This window comes from Passer montanus, unplaced genomic scaffold (assembly GCF_014805655.1).
Source record: "Passer montanus isolate IOZ18808 unplaced genomic scaffold, ASM1480565v1 scaffold116, whole genome shotgun sequence".
Taxonomy (NCBI): domain Eukaryota; kingdom Metazoa; phylum Chordata; class Aves; order Passeriformes; family Passeridae; genus Passer; species Passer montanus.
In genome coordinates this window covers 164,844-184,252 of record NW_024358278.1, presented here as the reverse complement: position 1 = coordinate 184,252, position 19,409 = coordinate 164,844, and the positions used below count along the sequence as shown (strand labels likewise).

Below are 19,409 nucleotides of genomic sequence, written 5' to 3'. Positions count from 1 at the left end.
CTGGGATCCAGGAGCAGCCACAGCTTCTTTAGGCACCCTGTGCCAGGGCCTCAGCACCCTCACAGGGAAGAATTTCTTCCCAATATCTAATCTAAATCTCTCCTCTTTTAGTTTAAACCCCTTCCCTGCCTTGTCCTGTCAGCAGGCTTAGGATTTGTTGTTGACAGAGCATTGCCTCTCCCCTGTGAGATTTGGTCTTCAGGTTCTGGAAATTATAAAGTAAAATAATAATGGAAAGCCAAAATGCAGTCAGGTCCCAGTGACTACACCACTGCCATTCTTTGGCTTCATGCAGGGAGACTTTGGCCAGGGGTGGGCACTCAAAAGTTCAGAGGTTGCACACCAGAGCCCCATTCCGGGTTCAGATTGTTCTCTTTCTCATTGGGGTGGTTTTTCCTGTGTGTCTAACTTGTCACCCTCTGCACAGCCCTGTGGTTTACCACAACACGAATCCAAGAGCTCTCACACGTGGTGCCTCTCTCCCCAGAGCAGGAGTGCAGCAGTGCCGGGAGGAATCCCCTACCGAAGAGCAAACCGTCCCAGGCCCAGCCCCGAGCTCTCTGAGGAGGAGGCCAAAAGAATCGCCAGGATCTTCTCTGCTCAGCTCTCCAAGAAGGAATAGTGCTGGCACAGCAGAGCTTCCAAAGCCATGGCCGGATGCACGGGCAAAGGAGGAGCCCCCAGAAGAGGGGAGGTGGAAGCCACAGTTTTCAGGCTCTGCTTTGAGTTTGCCTAATTGGTTAGTTAATTGAAATCCCCTGTTTAGAAGGGCTGAAGCCACGGCCGGATGCACGGGCAAAGGAGGAGCACCCCAGTAAAGGGGAGGTGGAAGCCACAGCTTTCAGGCTCTGCTTTGAGTTTGCCTAATTGGTTAGTTAATTGAAATCCCCTGTTTAGAAGGGCTTAAAGCCTGTGGGCACCCCCAGGGAGCTGTGTCTTGTAGGGGCAGGTCCCCAGTGAGACACACCTCTGTGGGTAACCCATGATCCATCTGCTCTCCAAGTAGTCCAGTTTTAGGATTTATTCCTGTGAAATGGCCCTTTCAAAAACAATTGGTGGGCAACACAATTCTCTGCTTCCACAGGTGCCCAAAGTGCTTGTGTGAACACAGGCTAAGGGCACCGTAAAATCTGGTGGGTGTACAAAAGAGGGTGACTAGAAAGATGAGACTTTTATATTTATATTTAAATTATTTTTGTACACCTTTCAGAGAACAGACTTCGATGCCAGCAGAGCTCAGTTATTTTTGTACTGCTCTCTCCAGCGTTTGTTTCAATAAAATTCCCCTGGTTTCTTGTCAGCCTGTGCCAAGTGTCCATATGCCAGGGCAGGAACCTTTTCTCAACAGTAGACTGGAGTCTCTCCCACATGAGCTTCCAGGTCAGAGAAGCCCTGCTGGAATCAGGGGTGGCCAGGAGCACATGGAGAGGAGAGCAGGGCTTTGCCAAGGAATTGAGTGTCACCATGCAGCACAGCCCCCTGTGGGCTAAGTCACTTCCAGTCTGAGCTGCTTTTCAAACCACACGTGGAATTCAGGATTTCAGCAGCCAAAGGACCAGCATCCCTTTTTTCTCACACTTCTGCAGTGTTGTTTTTCCCAGGGGATGCCCTGAATGCGTCAGTCACTGCTGGCACAACTTGCCCTGTGCTTGTGGCCCCCTTTCCCTGCCCTTCCAGGGTCAGGATGGAAGGTAAAGGCACCCAGTGTCCCCTGGAAGGACAGGAGTGACGTGCAGGCTGCTTTCTCCTGGTGGCATCCCGAAAAAAGACTCAGGCAGGATGCCAGCTGGGCTGGGATGACTGCCATGGCCGAGGTCACAGCACTGACCCTGAGCTATATCTTGGGCATGAGGTAAACAGAGTCTTCCTTCCAGGTTTGGGTCAGCCGTGGAGCCGGGCAGGAAAACAAGGCAGGAGCCAGCTGGAGAGGCCTGTCAGTGCCAGGCAGCTTTTGTCTGGAGCCCAAAGGATGGAGCAAAGGTGGCTCCAGGGTGTCAGGACCAAAGTCCTCCTCGTGCAAGGCGAGCTCAGGCACGAGTGGAGGCTCGCAGCACATCCTGAGGCACATCCTTTCTGCATGTGGGGCTAATGAGCACCAAGGGTTAAACACACAGAGTTTTTAAAAAAGGGAGGAAAAGGGGCCTTTCTTCAGTCTACCTCGGCCTCCAGCCTCTTGTCCTGAGCCCAGTCCCTCCTGGCAGCCTCAGTCCCAGTGCCCAGCCACGCTCCCAAAGGTGTCAAGGGTTTGATGGTGGATTTTGCTCCAAGGTGTTCACCCGGCCCCAGCTCCACCTGAGCTCAGGGAACACATTCCACCACGCAGGGGCAATCCTGCTGGGAGCTCAGCAGCTGTCTGGGATGGATTGTGCCTCGTGGTCTGGTCGGGCAAAGGGATCCAGCCTGCCCTGCACAAAGAGCTCGGTGCTGCACTGCCCCCAAACCACTTGTGAAGCTTTGGGGTGAGGGTTTTCTGCATCTCGTCCTTCCCAGAGTGGTTTTAGGGTAAAAACCAACATTCCTCCCCAGTCCAGTGCAGGGGGTCTGGGCAGGACCCCCCTCCCCATGGCTGAGCCCCGGGAGGGGGGCAGAGGGCTGAAACAGCCACCTCGGTCGGGTGCCAGGTGACCCAGCCCCGTCAACTGAAATGCCACAGGGGGAACGCTGTTTTCCTGTCACCCGATCCGTGGCTGCTGGAATCAAGTGAAATGCCACTGGGGGAACGCTGTTGCTGTTTTCCTGTCACCCGATCCGTGGCTGCTGGAATGTCGCCCTGGGTGCTATATAAGGGTGGGGCCAGGGGCCGGCTCTCAGGGCACTGCCTATGCAAGGCAGGAGCTGAACACTGTGCCGAGATCCCTACGGTGAGGCCACAGAGGGACATGGCTCCGGGCAGGTCTCTCTGGGGGAGATGAACTCACCCAGCAACCCCTGCTATGGCTGGGGTGGGATAGGGAAGGGTGGGCATTGGCGATCCCCTGCTGAGCAAGCCCTGTGCCTCAGTTTCCCTGCGACAGAAGGGAGCAGACAGGGCAGGATACGGTTTTTGGGATTGACCAAAGCCACCAAGAGCCACTATGGCACATCATCACCTCCGTCGCCGAACAGGACACCCACGTGAAGCCCTGTCCTGATGCACCCTGCTGGCTCCCCCACAAACCCTCCTCTCCTTCCAGCCCCTCTGCCACCATGGTGGGTCTGAAGCCCCCCGAGGTGCCCCCGACGGCTGCCATGAAGTTCGTCAGCGCGGGGATGGCCGGCTGCATCGCTGACCTGTGCACCTTCCCCCTGGACACCGCCAAAGTGCGGCTGCAGGTACGATTCCCAAAACCCCCGGGCAAGGGGAGCGCCTGGGGACGTGGCGTGGGACTCTGCACAGCACCTCTGCCATGGAGCTGGGGACACCTGGGGAGGAGCGGAAGGTGGGTGATACAGTGGGCACCCCACAGATCCAGGGCGAGGTGAGGATCCCCCGCACCGTCAGCTCCGTGGAGTACCGGGGTGTTTTGGGGACGCTGAGCACCATGGTGAGGACGGAGGGAGCCCGCAGCCTCTACAGCGGGCTGGCAGCCGGGCTGCAGCGCCAGATGAGCTTCGCCTCCATCCGCATCGGGCTCTACGACTCTGTGAAGCAGCTCTACACCCCCAAGGGTGCTGAGAGTGAGTGTCCAGCACTTCCCTGCGCACCCCCTTCCTGAGGCACTGCCCTTTCCCAGAGAGGAACTCACCCTGGGGACACAACCCCCTGAGCTGGCCCTCCGTGAAGCACCACAGCCCACTCACCCTGGGGTCCCTGCAGGGCTGGGGGGCTCCACAGGGCCAGGAGTCCCAATACTTGTCCTTTCCAGACACAGGCATGGCCACGCGCCTCCTGGCCGGCTGCACCACGGGGGCTGTGGCCGTGGCCTGCGCCCAGCCCACCGACGTGGTCAAGGTGAGGTTCCAGGCCTGCGGAGCCCTGCCGGACAGCGCCCGCCGCTACAGTGGCACCGTGGATGCCTACCGCACCATCGCCAGGGAGGAGGGCATCCGCGGGCTCTGGAGAGGTAGGCGTGCACAGGCATGGGCGTGGGAATGGGACGCGGTGGGAGTAGAATGGAAGTGGCAACGAGGAGGGGAAGAAGGATGAGGGCAGCAGGGCTGGGGCACCTGCCCAGGATGCTCCAGTGGGGGCTGTGAACAGAGATCCCAATGCCACCACCCTCCTGCGCAGGGACGCTGCCCAACATTGCCCGCAATGCCATCATCAACTGCGGGGAGCTCGTCACCTACGACCTGCTCAAGGACGCGCTGCTGCGGACACAGCTCATGACAGGTGAGGACGGCACGGGGGGACACGGCCAGGCGCCATCCCTGTCCCTGCAGCATCCAACCCCCGGCTCTTCCCCACCTTTAGACAACATCCCATGCCATTTCGTGGCCGCCTTCGGCGCCGGGTTCTGTGCCACGGTGGTGGCATCCCCGGTGGACGTGGTGAAGACGCGGTACATGAACGCCAGCCCCGGGCAGTACCGCAACGCCCTGAGCTGCCTGCTGGCCCTGCTCATGCAGGACGGCCCCGCCGGCCTCTACAAGGGGTGAGTCAAGCACCTGCAAACCGGCTGCGATGACCGCACGGGCCGCCCAAATTCCCCCACCCACATGCAGGCCTTTGGGGATGTCCCTTCAGCCCTGCTTTTTCCGGCACAGCTTCGTCCCGTCCTTCCTGCGGCTGGGCTCCTGGAACGTGGTGATGTTTGTGTCCTACGAGCAGCTGCAGCGCGTCATGGTGCTGGCACGGCCGGCCGTGGCCTGAGCCCTCGGCGCCTCTCGCCGGCCCAGCGAGCCTCAGCATCAATTATATTAATTGCCGAAGCGCCGGGGAGCAGCACAGCCACACGCTCGGGGAGGGACCGGAGAGGCGCAAGGAGGAAGGATGTGTTCGAGGAGAAACGTGGGAGAACAGAAGTTTTCAGAGAAGAGTTTTAAGGGACGAAGGAAAAAATGTTTGTTGGCTTTCAAGCCGGGAAGAGCAGCACTTCCCGAGGGCAGTGGTGTGGGCAGGCGGGACCAAGCTGGGGGCCAGGGAATTCCCTTTATTCCTTACTGGCGCTTCAAATAAACCGCCCCTATGGGGTCTGATCACAGCGTGGCTCAGGGTGTCTTTACCTTTTCGGGGTGTTCAGGGTCATTGTCCCAGCTCCACATGTGACACCAGCCAAGCTGACATTCTCTGTCATTTCTGGGTCACTGAACAGCTTCCCATTGATCTCTAAATATTCAGGTCTGTCACAGTCACAAACAGCAGCTCCACCTTCTGCCCTGCCAAGGCAGCAGATCCTTGACCCACACCAATCTCCCTAAAGCCTCAAATGGTCCCTTTTTAGGACAGTGAAAATGTACATCCTAAGCAGGAGCGGACACAGAATTCCCTTTCCCTGTTTTCCAAGCATAAGACGGCTGGGAATTACTTTCTTCCCACAGGTAACTGGCAGGAACAAGACTTCCTCCGCTATCACTCCATCTGTGGCACCCTCATTTGCCACAGACACTCAGTTCTATTTCAGGGACTCCCATCAGAAAACTGATGACTGCTGTCAGATGCAAATTCCCGGGGCGGATTTCACTCCCTGGGGGCAGCAGGAATGACCAAGGACAGCTGCCGCCCCGGGAGAAGGCGGCGCGGTACCCGCGGGTCCGCCCTGCAGCGCGGAACGCGGGGGTCGCTCCCTGCGGCCGCCCTGTCCCTGCCGTGCCAGCGGCGGCTGTCCCGGGAACGGGAAAATCCCCTTGGCTCGGACAGCTGTGCCGGGAACGGGGAAAATCCCCTCGGCTCGGGCAGCAGCCCCGGAGCCAGCGGGCGGTGCGTTCAGGTGCGCGGCCGGAGGGAACAGAGGTGCCCGGGTGTCACCTGGGTGGGGTGGCACCCGCAGGGGGACGTGTGTGCCTTTGGCACTGCTGCGTGGGAAAAGCTGCTGTGTGGGACCAGCTTGTCCCGGGACTCTGAGGCTCTCTGGGGTCGTGTTTCATGGAATAAAACGGTGCCGCCTTCCCAGCTGCGGTGACAACGTTTTGTGGGATGGGCAGAGCTCCGTTTCCCGGGAGGCAGCGGGATGGGTGTCCCTGTGCCCACCCCCAGGGGTCCCAGGGAGAAGCTGCGTCTGTGGCCGAGCGTCAGTGGGGAAAACTGAACATTCCTGATGGAAACCGATGGAAAAACAAGCTTGGTTTGGTTTTGGACTTGACATTTTCCCTCTGACCCCCCACCTGATCCGGGTGTTCTGCCTTAGGGAACAGGAGACAGAGGGGGGAATGGGGAAAAGGATTATTTGTTACCCCAAAAGGGACGAGCTTATTTCTATTTATTTCCTGATACAGCTGGAATGATTTGGGTCTCAGGAGGCACCTGGGAGCCTCATTTTGAGTCCTGGGTGGAGCCGTGGTTATAAAAGGGGTAAAGGATGGCGGGAGGGGGGGCTCGGGGGGGAGAGGAGCAGTGGCTGGGATCAATGCCGCCGCGGGGATTTGCATCTGGAAGCGGCCATCGGTTTCCTGATGGGAGTCCTGGAAGCAAAACTCCGTGAGAAATGGGAATACTGCAGCTGGAGTGCTGGAAGCGGAGAGTCTGCAGTGAACGCCTGGTGAGTCTCCTGATGCCCCATTAATGCTGTGCTGGCACCAGGTCAGCTCATTCCCATTTAAACTGTCTTGAAATACGCTTAAATTACAAATTGGGCTACAAAATGCACGTGGAGAGCTCCATGTTCCTAAGGGAATGCTCTAGGGATGTGCAGCTTCTGAACTGCACAAATAACTCCTGCTCCCACCGAAACCTGCTGGCTCTAGGGCACGAGTGGCAGAAAGTGGCAGCTCCAGTGCCAGCCTAGCAGTGATTCTCCTTGGGGCTCTCAGGATCGGGAGGAAATGGTGTTCACGGGAAAGCGCGGGGCAGGATCAGTGCCGCAGCTGTTTCCAGGATGCCCTGGAGGGCTCTGGCTCAGGATAATCTGTGTGTAAGAGCTTCCCTGCCTGTGCTCAGCTGGCTCAGTCACTGCGCTCCCAGGGAATCCCCGAGGTTGGAAAAGCCCTTTGTCATGCTGGAATGCCCCCAAGCGAACCTTCCCAAGCTGGGAGCAAAGCAGTGGCAGGGAGGGAAGTCCAAGAGGGTGGTGGGAAGGGTTTTCTCCCACTCTCGAGGCAGGGGTGGTTTTTAAATGTTTTGAATGCTGCAGCAGCTCCCTCCCTACATGAGAGCTGCCTCAGCCCGGGTGAGTGTGAGGATGTCCAGCTCTTCCTCAGGGCTTGGAGCATGGCAGCGTGCACAGCTCATGTTAAATCTTGTTTAAATGTAAAGTTTTAATATCAAAATACATCAAAACAGAGACTTTGAGGAAATAACATACAAGTCTGTTGCAGGCAGGGGTACAAGCTGTCTTTATTAAAGATCCACGTTGATGGATGTTTTGTCAAACCACTCTGGGGACAGAAAGTGTCCAAAAAGCTTCATTAATCCTTTGCATTCTGCTGGTAGGGCAGCGTCTGACCCCAGGTCTCGGGAGCTGTGTGGAGATTCCTCCCTGGAGCAGGGTCACCCCGTGGGGATGAGCCACAGGGATTCAGTCGTTGGACCAGGTGAGGATCTCTTTCTGCTTGGTGATTGCTTCTGCTGGATTTAATGTCACATCTGCAGTGCTGCTTCAGACCTGTGCCCTGCAACAGCACTTACAGCTCCTGTGCTGGGCAGAGGGAAATGGACCTGTGGAAAATTTTCAGAGTTTGACAGGAAATTCATATAGTATGTATCTGTATGTAAACTTTGAGATAAGAAATGATGACTTAGAAATGCCATGGAATAGGACAGACATTGTTGAGAGAGAAATGGAGCTAGAAATGAGTTTTAAAGGATGACTTTGTAAATAAGACTGGATACTTTAGAGAAATAGAACTATGAAAGATGCACTGTAGTAAGATTCACGAGGGGTAATTTTAGATTATTGGCTTTAAGGCATTTACAGCATGGTGTGACAAAAACTGATAGGACAAGAAATGCTTGTAATTATTGTAATTAGGAAATAGCTGGCTTCTGATTGTGAAGGCCTGAATTATAACATCTGTATTGTCTCACCCTTCTCATGAGACTGAAAATGGAATAAAAGATTTCAAAATGCTTCTCAGTTAACTTATTTCTGGGTCAGAAAAGGGCATAATCTGATAAATTGGTACTTTGTGTGAGGAGGATTTATCAGACTAAGCCCTTTTCTGGCCCAGAGACTGAACAACTTTTATTCCATTTTCAGTCTCATGTGAAGGGTGAGACAGTTTTCCTAAACTGAAAAATTGAAAGTGAGGTGGGGAGGGAAAGTTGCTTTTCATTCCTTTAAGTATTGCTGTGGATTTTGGTATGTCAGGTAACCCTATCAAAATAGAATTGGAATAACTGAACTTCAGGACTCTGCACTTAATTCCTTTAATGTGTTTGTGTGAGTGCAGGAGATGCCAAATCCCAAAGCAATTCTATGTCTGTAATATTAAGTGCAGCATCTTTAAATCCAAGTGCTCAGTGTGGGCTTTTCACATGGATGCAAACGGTATAAAGGCCTTTCTTGTGCCCCAAAAGCCAACAGGAACCCACCAGAAGCAGACCTTCATTGCCTGTCTGGGATTTCAGTTTGCTGTTGGATTCTTCCCTCCAATCTTCTCTCGGGATTTTGTGCCAAAGGGGATCTGACCCCAGAGCCATGCAGGGTGTCTGCTGCCTTGATAAATGTCAATGAAATTTGCCAAGTCTGACAGGAAAGCAGAAACATCCTGGGGGTTGTTTGGTCAAGGACAGAACATGAAGATGTCCATACTAGTAGTGGGTGTGAGTGCTGCCAGTTTTGGGTTGTGTGGTGCCTCTGGTCCCTCAGAACTCAGGGCAAGGCTGAGGCAAGGAGCAAAGCTGCAGGTGAGGGCAATTTGGGCTGTTTCAAACTGCTTGGTCCAGACCTGGAAGTACTGGAAGGAGAGCTTTCCTCCTTCTTTCTCTCCATCACCGAGCAGAACACTAAGATGATGCTGCACTAAGCTCTCTCTGATGTGGATTGTTATTTGGTTGGTTTTTGGGGTTTTTTTCTGGCTTTTTAATGTATTTCTAAGTGGTGCAGTGAGGAGCAAGTTGCTGGGTTACATGACTTCTGACATATCACAGAAATGGGCATGCATGTGGGCACGTGCTTCCTGGCCAATCCAGGTGGGACGTACAAATCCTGAGTGAGGATTTCCAGCCTCAGCTACATGTGACACAGGCTTCAGGAAATGGCCTTGGCAGAATGGCAGCTGTGAAGCAAGGCAGAACTAAAATGCCTGTAAGCAGAACAGCCAAGTGAAATGGTAATTCTTGGTCCTGTGTGCACCTCTTGCCTCTGCCTGCTGTGAACACTTTGTGTTGCAGCTCAGTATTTCGGTCCATTTCAGTGTTTGGTTTGACTTTTGTGTGTAACTAAAACACTGGTCAGTTACTCTAAACAGCTCCCCTCCTTTACTGGACACAGCCCTGGAGTGGGACCAGACTCCCTCTTAGCCAGCAGGAATTCCCTGCTCCTCTGGAGAGGGGCTGAAGCCAAAGCTCAGGAGCAAAGGACAACAACCCGGGGCACTGTGTCCTAGATGCATCCAGCACCGTGCATTTTCCATGTTCTCAGCACTGATGAATCTGAACAAGATTTATTTTTCACAAGATTGCCTGCTCCTTCACTTCTCCAGCTCTCCCCCGACACCTCCCCTGCTTCCTCTACTTTTATCCTTGGTGTGCCAAGCTCCTGCATCTCCCTGGCCCTCCAGATGTAGCTTGTCCTGGCTATGGCTGATAGAATATTATTTTTTTAGCAGCAATCCATTCTTTTAAAGAACACAAAGTTTTATTGATATAAACTATATCAATGCAGAAGTGTGTTTAGGAAATATATCCAAAGAAAGGACTCTGTCTTCCTGCTGTTCCTGTAGTTCTCCTTCGTGTTTTTACCTGGGCTGGAAGGATGTGCATGGCCTGCATTTATCACATGAAAGTGGTGTTACTAAATTTGTCCAGAAGTTCTGATTGTAGACACTCATTTTGTGACAGAAAACATTTTTGTTTCGCCTTTCCCCTGTTGTTTCCAGGTGCTGCCCAGGATGGCTCTCTGTGCAGTGCTCCCCAGGAGGAAGGGCAGCCTTTGCCTGGCCTGCACAGCTCGGGTGGATGTGACAGGGTTGCTGTGGCCTGACAAGGCATGAACAGCTGGCTGTGTCCTGGAGTGCCTTGAAGCCTTTTTCTGTCAGGTTTTGGAGGGGTTTCTCTTTGGGACTTCTTGTGATGCAGCATCCTGGGTGTCCCTTCCTTTGTTCCAAGTCCAGTGGTAAAGGACTGACAAGTGAGGTCCTGGGATGAAAATAGTTCTGTTAATATTAGGCAAAGAATGCAATAAGAAAAATTAGCTTCCTTTTAATGTCTAAAATAGTTAGAAATAAAAATGCTGGAAAAGGGCACTTTTATGTTAGAATTGGTGTCCCTTCTCATGGATAAAACCCCATAGTGAGCAGTCAGAGCAGAAATATGAAAGCTGGGATCCTTTAACTTCCGCAGTGGACTTCATTTTCTTTTCCTCCTCTCTTTCAGGACAGGAAAAATCATCAAACTCTCCCATCTTTGCTGAAAGCTTTGGCGTCTAAGCAGCCAAAGCCAAGAGGCTTCAGCACCAGGGGTCTGCGCTGGAGGGCTCCTGGTCCTGCCCACGCTGTGGGGTAAGCCAGAGGGACACAGCGTTCCTCTTTTCCTCTGCTGGGATTAACTGCCTAGGGAATGCCATCTCTGACACCCCAGCCCTACCCGTGTCTGCTGGAAGAGGGCAGAGGTGAAGAGGCAAATGCCAGAGTTCCCTGGGATGATGGAGTTGTGGTGTTTGGCTGTGTCCAGAGGGGCAGGCTGGGCATTGTTTGTGCACCGAGGCTGTAGGACTGGGGTGATGACTGCTCTCAGCAAACACTATTTATTAATACTGGGCAGGAAAGGTGAGGGTTTGGATCAGGAATTCTGCAAACAAGGCCTGTGTGATGGTTGATTTATTGCGCTTTTCAGTGAGCAGGGCTGGCACAAGAACTCGACTCGTGCAGGTCCTTGCTGCCCTTTGGAGCCATTGTAAAGATGTGATTATAGAACATTTTGGAGGCTGTTTCCAGAATTCCATGTGTAGCTGCATCTCGCTCCAAGTGCAGCAGCCAGGTGAGGGTTCTTTCCTCTCCAGACTTGTGCTCACCTTGGTACAGCCTTTAAAGGAGTGAGTAGTGGCTATAGCTCAAGAGTTTCTTCATTAAAAGGCAATATAGAACTCTCTAACCCAAGGGACAGTTGCCACAGAGTTTATTTCACTTTTCTAACCCATCACTTTCACTGAATTCTGCTGCACTGGGGGTACCTCTGCTCAACAGGCTCCTGTCTCACCTGCACACTGTTACAATGCTTCTGTTAAATCCTGAGCTCCTGGCCACTCTACACACCCACCCCCTCACGTCATAAACCCTTCACCACCTTTACAGCGTCTCATTTATTTAAAGCAACTCTTACTTACAACCACAGAATCAGAAGTTTATGATTTTTCTGCTTCATGTCTGTGCATTGCATTTCTACATCAATCCAAGCTTCTTCCAAGGCTGCAGATCAAATCTTCTGGAGTCTCTGGAAGTTTCTGGTTTTCCAACTCCCACATCTCCCCTCTCTCTCTGCATTAAGAAATTTTTAATGACTTTATTAAGCATTGGCTGTACATATTTATGTAAATAAGGTGTCATTATTAGCAGTAGCATTATTATAGTAATTAAAATGTACAATTTTGTTATTTTTTTAAACTATGGTGTTAAAATTTATTTATTAAATAAATTTAGTTAAGTTTTATTATTTATTCTTATTTGTAATATATTTTAAAGTTGTATATTTTTATAAATATATTGTGAGGGATTAGATAATTTTATATATTTTATTAACATTCTTATATTTATATTTGTGTGTTAATAAAATAAAATTTATTGTTTTGTAAAACTACATGTTTAATATTTTTTATATCTGTTAAAAAGTTATTTTATGTAAGGGATGTAGTATTAGATTTTTTACTTAGATAATATGTTAATTTATTTGTTTTAGTGTTGCTGTTGAAATAATAGGTGGTATAAAAAGTGATGCTACAATTTTTTTTTAAGGTTTGAAATTATTTTTATATTTTGATTAGTACTGATGGAGAAATGATTTTCGATGTTTTATGTGGGTAATTATTTTTATATTAAGAGTTAATAATGTAAGGGTTTTTGAATTATATGGATTATTTTTAGATAATTTTATATATTTTATTAAAATTTTTATATTTATATTTGTGTGTTAATAAAAGAAAATTTATTGTTTTGTTTTGTAAAACTTCATGTTTAATATTTTTGATATCTGTCAAAAAGTTATTTAATGTAAGGGATGTAGTATTAGATTGTTTACTTAGATAATTTTTAATTTATTTGTTTTAGTGTTGCTGTTGAAATAATAGGTGGTATAAAAAATGTTGCTACAATTTTTTTTAAGGTTTGAAATTATTTTTATATTTTGATTAGTACTGATGGAGAAATGATTTTCGATGTTTTATGTGGGTAATTATTTTTATATTAAGAGTTAATAATGTAAGGGTTTTTGAATTATATGGATTATTTTTAATGCTTTTTATTGGTATATTGTTTAAGTAAGTAAAGAATGGATTGTATTGAGTAGTGATAGATAAATACAAAGTATTTAAACTTGAAACTTTAGTTAAAGTTACTTAAATGTTTGTTTTAGGCTGGTTAATTGGTAAAGTTGTATAATTAAAAGTAAACAAAGTAAATAGAATAGAAGTAGAATCTTTGATTGAATTTTATATTTTTAAGTTATTATTTAAGAGTTTTATAACATTATTGATTTTTAAATTTATAAAGAAACTTAAAGTTTATAGTTTTTTGTGGGTGTAATATAAGACGTTAGGTGTAAGGTGGTATTTTTGTGTAAGTTACATTTTCGTTATGTAATTTACATTTGTATTTATGTTGTGTAATTTACATTTGTATTTACCTTGGTTTTTTATTGGTGGAGTGGTCAGTGTAGTTTATTGTGTGATGTGGTTTTATGTTTTTTATTGAAATTCATTTGGGTTTTTGTACTTGTTGAGGTATAAGTGAACTTTATGTTTTGATATGAGAAATAAACTATTGATACATTTTGTTTTATAAAATTGTACAGAGATTTGTAAGATAATTATACACATTGTTATTATTATAATTTTTGTTATAAGTATGAAGAAATATTAGAGTAAAATAATTTATGTAGTAAAGGAGAAATTAATAATAATTAGGAATTATTTAGATAATGCACATAATTAGTAACAGATGTGAAATTATATAATTATTAAGTATTAAAACATTATCTATTATTTTAGAGTTTGTAACAGTTGATAAATTTTAAATTAGTGGAAGGTTGCAAATTTTATTTGGAAATTATTTTTTAGGTTTATTTAAGAAACAGGTTTAGTTGTTATGTTGATAAAGTTAAAATGTTAAGTTAAAATTATTTGAATTTTACTTTTGATGTAGAAAATATTTGGGTTTGTTGTTAATTATTTTATTTAGGTAGAGTTAGGTTTTGGATATAGTTTAAATTTTAAATTTAGTATATTTATTTAGTATATTTTAATATAATATTTTTAAAAATAGCTATGAGTAAAAATTTTAGGAATAGAGATGTTTTGAATATATTAAACTTTAAAAAAATATTTGAAAGTGGTTATAGACAGGATTGTGAGTTTGGATTTGGATATTGTGAGTGTGAGGGTGGAGGAAATGTAGTTGTATGAGAGATTGATTACTTAGTATGAAACCTAGAAAAATAATGTTACAGGTGGATTTTTTATTGAAGTGCTTTTGTAATAATAACAGAGGAAAGTTATAAGATTAATAGTTTGGAGGAGGTTTTTAATGAAGTTTAATTTCTTTTTGATTTTGAAAAATATTTAAAATTATGAGATAATATTAGGTTAAATTATAGAGTTCATGTAGAGATTAGTTAGAGAGTTAACTTGGTTTAAGAGATGTATAAGTAGTTAAAGAATAAAAAAGTAGGATTTAGAAATTATGTATTTTTGGATAATTATATAAAGAGATAGTAAAGGATATTTAAGGCAGTTGTAAATATTATTATTTTATAAGTAATATTTATTATAAAAATATTTGTATTATATAATAGTATATTAGTAGTAAGTGTTTGAAGAAGTTAACTTTTAAAAAATATTTATATTAAGGAAATAGAGTAAAAATTTTTAACTAGTATGATATTAATAGTAATTGCTGTTTTTTGGTGATATTTATAAAAGATAAAAATAGTAGAGATTGTAATGAATAGAATTTTTGATTAAATTGATGATGTAATAAACTGTATTTGTTTTACTTATATGTGTTTGTTAGTGTTTTATTTTAGTTGTTTTAATTGGAGTTGTTTTATTTTTTTAAGAAAATTAACCATATACTTGTTTAGATAAATTATTTTTAATCAAATTTAGCAGAAGTTATATTAAATAACAATTAAATTGAAAATGAATGAATTCTGATACTAAGGAGTAACAAACTTTAATAGAATATTAAAGTGATCAAGTGTAATTTAAGAATATCTAGACTTAAATGTAGTGAAATTTCATTGTGTTTGACTTTATTAACTGTTAACTTATTGAAGGTTGTTATTTATACATATTGAAGTTCTTAAGGTATTTTGGTTTTGGAGAAATTTTAGATTGTTGAGTTACTGTTATTACCTATGTCTTTACATTGTGGTTTTATTTATTATGAGACATGTTTCTTGGTAAAATATTTTTATTTATGTTATATTTATAATGGTACTAATTTGTATAGTGTGGGGTTTTTTTGTATTTAGGATATTGATTAGATTGTTTTTTGTTTTTGTGATCTTTGAGTAATATTTACTTATATGTTTAGGGTTTTTATATTTGAAGTATTTTTGATGGTTTTTGTTACTTATTAAATAGTTTTTGATTTAGAATTTGAAGTGTGTGGTGTTTGGAGGAAATAAATTTGGGGGGTTTTTTTGGATATGGTTGAGTTGTATTTTTAATGTTAGTAAGGGCTACTTTTGGAATGTTTGATTTTTTTTGGCTATGGGGAGGGTCTCTTGTGTAAGCCTGAGACTGGTATTAGGAATTTTTGTTTAATTTTTTTGATATGGTTGAGTTGTATTTTTAATGTTAGTAAGGGCTACTTTTGGAATGTTTGATTTTTTTGTTTGGCTATGGGGAGGGTCTCTTGTCTAAGCCTGAGACTGGTATTAGGAATTTTTGTTTAATGTTTTAGGAGCCTGTTAAGGAGCAGGTGGTATTTTAAATTTTATAAAATACACTGAGAAATAGTTAAAATCATGGAATAGACATTATGGTAATTAAAGGGTGTTGTGTTTAAAGAGTTATAAATCTTTTTTAATAACTGCTTGAAATAAGGAGAGCTTAATCTACTTTTTCTGCCCCCATGAATGGCATGACCTGTGCCCACTGCTCACGATTCACCCAACCAAAATCAAGAGCAAAGATTGATTGGGCTTTAAAAACTTGAAATAACTTAGAAGCAAAATAAGTCACATTTTTCTCCTGTGTTTTTTTCTTTCAGATGCTGGACTTACCTCTGTGGACGTGCGCTGAGCTCTCACTGCAGGAACCTGTCAGGCCTCGATGGCTGTGAGTTCATGTCGGGCTTTAAAAACTTGACATAACTTGGAAGTAAAATAAGTCACATTTTATTCCTGTTTTTTTTCTTTCAGAAGCTGGACTTACCTCTGTGGAGGTGTGCTGAGCTCTCACTGCAGGAACCTGTCAGGCCTCGATGGCTGTGAGTTCATGTTCTTCCCACTGGGGAACTGGAAATAATTGTTAATTAATTGCAGAATAAATTAATTAATTAAAGCTTTCCCCTTTTGTGCCCTGCTGTGTGAGACAAGGGCAGAGGGAGCGAGCAGAGGAGAAAGGCAAAGGGGCCTCCCTGGTGTCACCAGGGCACCTGTGGGGAACAGGAGGGACACTGAGGGCAAGAGGAGGTGAGGAGTGGACACTTTGGGGCAAAACCCGAGTTCATCTGCGGGGGAATGAGTAAGGGATATTTCGGAGGGGAAAGCTGAGGAGATGAGCTCCCCCAGCTGGGCACAAAGGGGGACCAGAGGTGAAGGCCAATCCAAAGCCAGCCCCGCTCAACCTCTAAGTCCCAGAGCCAATTCTACAAGCTGCCCATTGAGGGACTAAAAATACATAAAAACAGAACCAAGGGCAAACCCGAAGGTTCCTGGGAATCCCATTACAGCGTTGTTATAGCCTTTCTAACAGATGTTTAGGTTTTTTACTAGAATGCTGGATTTGTCTGTTGGAATCATTGACTCTGTGGGGTTTTTTGGGGTTGAACTCCCTCACGCTGGCCCTGACACTGCTGAGGAGCTGGGAGGAAAAGAGTCAGAGCTCCTGGCAGGGGCACGGTGTTTTCCCCCAGCCCACCAGCCTGGCCAGCAGGGATCTGCCTCCACTCCTGGCTTCTGCAGGGAAAGATGTTTTCAGCTGGCTCAGGTCACATCCAGCGGCCTCCTCTCCTCTGCCCCTCCTGCTCCCAGCTCCAGCCCAGCCGGGCCCAACTGTACCGAGGGGAATTTGTCCCACCAGCAGCAGGGCAAGGACACAGCGTGCCACCCTGGGACTTGGATTGTCCCTCTGGATGCTGGCTGCTGGGATTTAGATCATTCCATACACTAGGCTGCTGAAGTTTCCCATCCCGGGGCTTTAGCTGACAGGGCAGCACAAAGGTTGTTCTCTGCGCGGTGCCCGGATTTGGGATTCAGTGTCTGCTAGTTCAGAGGAATTATACCCACAGCCCCATATTCCCTGCTGAATTCCTGCTGGAATAACCTGACAGCTCCTTGTGGAGGTGCACATCCCTGCCCTCAGCACACCTCCAGTGAGACCCACCTGCGAAAGTCTTCCACCTCTTCTGCACTTCCAGCTGGCTCCCTAAAAAGTTCCAAACATCATCCCAACTCAAACATTGATTTTAAGGCATCTCCAAGGCCTATTCCTTGGGATTTAATATCTACAAGGGAAGATTGCTTTAGCTTTAATGGTGCTGATGGACAGCGGCCTCAGACAAGAAAGGAGGGAAGAGATTTTGGGTGGCCAGGACATACCTGGTAGGTGCATGGGAACACTGGGAGGTGAGAAACAGGAATTGCTGTCTGAGCCCCTCTGCAAACAGCCCGTGCCATTCCCAGATAATGCCAGCTGCTCCTCGGGGTTCTTCTGGGCTGTCAGTGGTCTCTGCCCGGGCTGAAGCATCTCCATGTGCCTGTTCAGAGCCACAGGCAGCCCTTTAGCCGCGTCCGTGCCAGCGCTCTCCGGGTATCCCGGTGCCCGTGCGCCTGGCATGCTGCATGCCACGGGCAGGACGCCGCAGGGACAGCTCCTCCCCTGCAGATCCCAGGGACACGAGGTGCTGCCTACCTTCCGGGCCTCCTCCATTCCCACACCGGGCACAGCTGGAGCCGGTCCCAGCGGCCGTCCCGGAGCTTGTTCGGCAGAGCTCCCCCCAGGATGCGGACACGGGAGAGGCGGGCGCTGCTGCTCGCAGGGAGCCCGGTGGCCGCGGGGCTACCGGGGCCGGGGGCTCGGTGTCCCACGGGGCGGGAGGCGACGGTGTCGGAGGGTCCCGTGGCCGGCACGGCGGTCCCCGCGCCCTGCCTGCTTCCAGCCGCGATCCAGCGGCTGCTCCAGGGAAGCACCGGTCTCCTGGCGGGCCCAGCACCGGCATCCCCCGGCTCCGTAGCGGGAGCGTGCCCGGAGCTCCGGTGGGACCCCAGCCCCGCACCGGGCTCGGTCCCAGCGCTCGTCCCGGAGCGGCTCCTCCCGCCCACGGCGGTGCCGGCCCCGATCCCAGCCCCAATCCCTCCTCGATCCCCCGGCCCCGGCACCCACACCCTGCTTGCCGAGGAAGAAGCGGCTCTGCCCGGCTCCCGCAGCCGACACCGGCAGGACCGGGACCCCAGTCCCCGAGCCCAGATCCCGATCCTACCTGAGCGCGTTGGACACCGCGCAGCGGCGGGAGCAGCCCCCGGTCCGGATCTCCGCGCAGCGTTCCAGCGCCGGTCCCGCAGCGAGCCGAGCCGAGGCTGCGCGGGGCGGGGCCTTGGGGTATTTAAGGCGCGCTGAGGGCGTTGAGGAGCCATTTGCTCCTCGGCGTTCGGTGGGGAAGGTCGCTGCCGGGCCGCGCCGCGCCCTATATCTCTTTTTCGCTGTATTTCTTATGCGTTTCTTTTCTTTTGTGTTTCTTTTTCTCTATGCCTCTCCTTTCTACCCTCCCTTCCTCCCCTCCCCCACCCCCTACACCCTCCCCTGCTGTCCCGCACACCCCGACCTCTCCCCACCTGCCCTCTGTCCTTGTCACCTTCCCCTCAACTACCCCTCTGCTGCCCTATTCCCGTTCTCCATCCTCCGCTCTCCTCCTTTCCTCGCAGCCACGGGGCGCCGGGCAATAATAAAGGTCTGGGCGTTAAATAACCTCGGCCCCGCCCCGCGCAGCCGCCCTGGGGTCCCGCGCACCTGAGCTGGTCCCGCCCCGCGCACCTGAGCCCGACCCGGGACCCACCCCTGGAGCCCCGCCCGGGCCCGCCCCCAGCCCCGCCTCACGCAGTCCCGGCCCCGCCTCACCGGGAGGGAGGCGCGACCATCGCTCACGGCCCCGCCCGTCTCCCCGGGGCCGGAGCGCGGCTGCTCCCGGGCCCGCGCGGAGCCCGGCGCGCTGGGGCTGGGCCGGGGATGGCCCCGGGCGTTCTGGGTCGCTCCTGCCGGTGTCGGCTGGGGGTCCCGAGCGGTGCCGTGTCTCCCCGGCGGTCTCGGGGCCGGAGGAGCGGGGCGGCACTGGGCGGGCATCGGGACCGGGATCGCCGCGGGCGGCAGGAGCCGCTCCGGCCGGGGCTGTGCCTCTGGCCGCGCACGGGAGGGCGGCGGCGTTTCCCCCGTGCTGACTGGAACCGGCCGTGGGGACCCTCCGTGCCGGCCCCAGAGCCCCCAAACCCCGCCGCTCCAAGGGATTTTTTTCCCCAGTGTAGGCCGAGAATTCTTTATGAGAAAACTCAAAGGTCAGGGACACGGGATCTGAGGGGAGAGGAGAGATTCTGGTATAAATTCAAAACACACTGAAAAATAATATGGAACAGCTCATTTCCTCTCCCAGACTGGTTTCTGTGTGATCATCCGTGATTCCAGCTGTTCCGATGGCATTTTCTACCTGTGGGGCTGTAACAACTTGCCAGGTGCTAAGCACAACAGAAAATAATGGGAAAACTCTCTGGATCACAGTGGAGCCTCTCAGTAGTGTCCCAAAAG

The 19,409-nt window shown here is 48.8% G+C and overlaps 3 protein-coding genes across 6 annotated transcripts in view; 2 read left to right on the top strand and 1 right to left on the bottom strand.

Moving 5' to 3' along the window:
- Positions 1 to 1,301, top strand: part of C2CD3 (C2 domain containing 3 centriole elongation regulator) — a 35,976-nt gene extending 34,675 nt beyond the window's left edge. Inside the window, exons 32-33 of one of the 4 annotated variants that reach the window (XR_005626327.1) lie at positions 493 to 643; positions 774 to 1,301. Coding sequence is in view for 2 of the 4 variants with exons in the window: in XM_039697043.1 (XP_039552977.1) it covers positions 488 to 622 (135 nt within the window). In the remaining 2 variants the exon portion in view is untranslated. The other 3 variants (XR_005626326.1, XM_039697043.1, XM_039697046.1) reach the window with 3 other exon arrangements.
- A 1,448-nt stretch (positions 1,302 to 2,749) lies between these two features.
- UCP3 (uncoupling protein 3) lies at positions 2,750 to 5,123 on the top strand. The gene is made up of 7 exons (XM_039697035.1): positions 2,750 to 2,861; positions 3,174 to 3,312; positions 3,447 to 3,657; positions 3,846 to 4,043; positions 4,211 to 4,312; positions 4,394 to 4,574; positions 4,687 to 5,123. Exons 2-7 carry the CDS (start codon positions 3,187 to 3,189, stop codon positions 4,790 to 4,792), a joined length of 924 nt encoding a protein of 307 aa, XP_039552969.1. The 5' UTR covers positions 2,750 to 2,861; positions 3,174 to 3,186; the 3' UTR covers positions 4,793 to 5,123.
- Positions 5,124 to 7,766: 2,643 nt separating this feature from the next.
- On the bottom strand, positions 7,767 to 18,953 carry LOC120496483 (translation initiation factor IF-2-like). Its single transcript, XM_039696971.1, has 8 exons — positions 18,732 to 18,953; positions 17,901 to 18,092; positions 17,529 to 17,854; positions 17,216 to 17,373; positions 17,001 to 17,042; positions 15,828 to 15,910; positions 11,562 to 11,712; positions 7,767 to 10,375 (listed from the first exon to the last, which is right to left on the bottom strand). Exons 1-6 carry the CDS (start codon positions 18,951 to 18,953, stop codon positions 15,867 to 15,869), a joined length of 984 nt encoding a protein of 327 aa, XP_039552905.1. The 3' UTR covers positions 7,767 to 10,375; positions 11,562 to 11,712; positions 15,828 to 15,866.
- Positions 18,954 to 19,409: the final 456 nt, after the last annotated feature.

Coding starts and splice junctions, on each gene's coding strand:
- UCP3 (XM_039697035.1), top strand. CDS start 3,187: ATGGTGGGTCTGAAGCCCCCCGAGGTGCCCCCGACGGCTGCCATGAAG. Junction 3,658..3,845: donor CACCCCCAAGGGTGCTGAGA/GTGAGTGTCCAG, acceptor TGTCCTTTCCAG/ACACAGGCATGGCCACGCGC. Junction 4,575..4,686: donor CCCGCCGGCCTCTACAAGGG/GTGAGTCAAGCA, acceptor TTTCCGGCACAG/CTTCGTCCCGTCCTTCCTGC.
- LOC120496483 (XM_039696971.1), bottom strand. CDS start 18,953: ATGCCCGCCCAGTGCCGCCCCGCTCCTCCGGCCCCGAGACCGCCGGGG. Junction 17,855..17,900: donor TCCGGGACGAGCGCTGGGAC/CGAGCCCGGTGC, acceptor TCCGGGCACGCT/CCCGCTACGGAGCCGGGGGA. Junction 17,043..17,215: donor TGTTCCCATGCACCTACCAG/GTATGTCCTGGC, acceptor GGAACTTTTTAG/GGAGCCAGCTGGAAGTGCAG.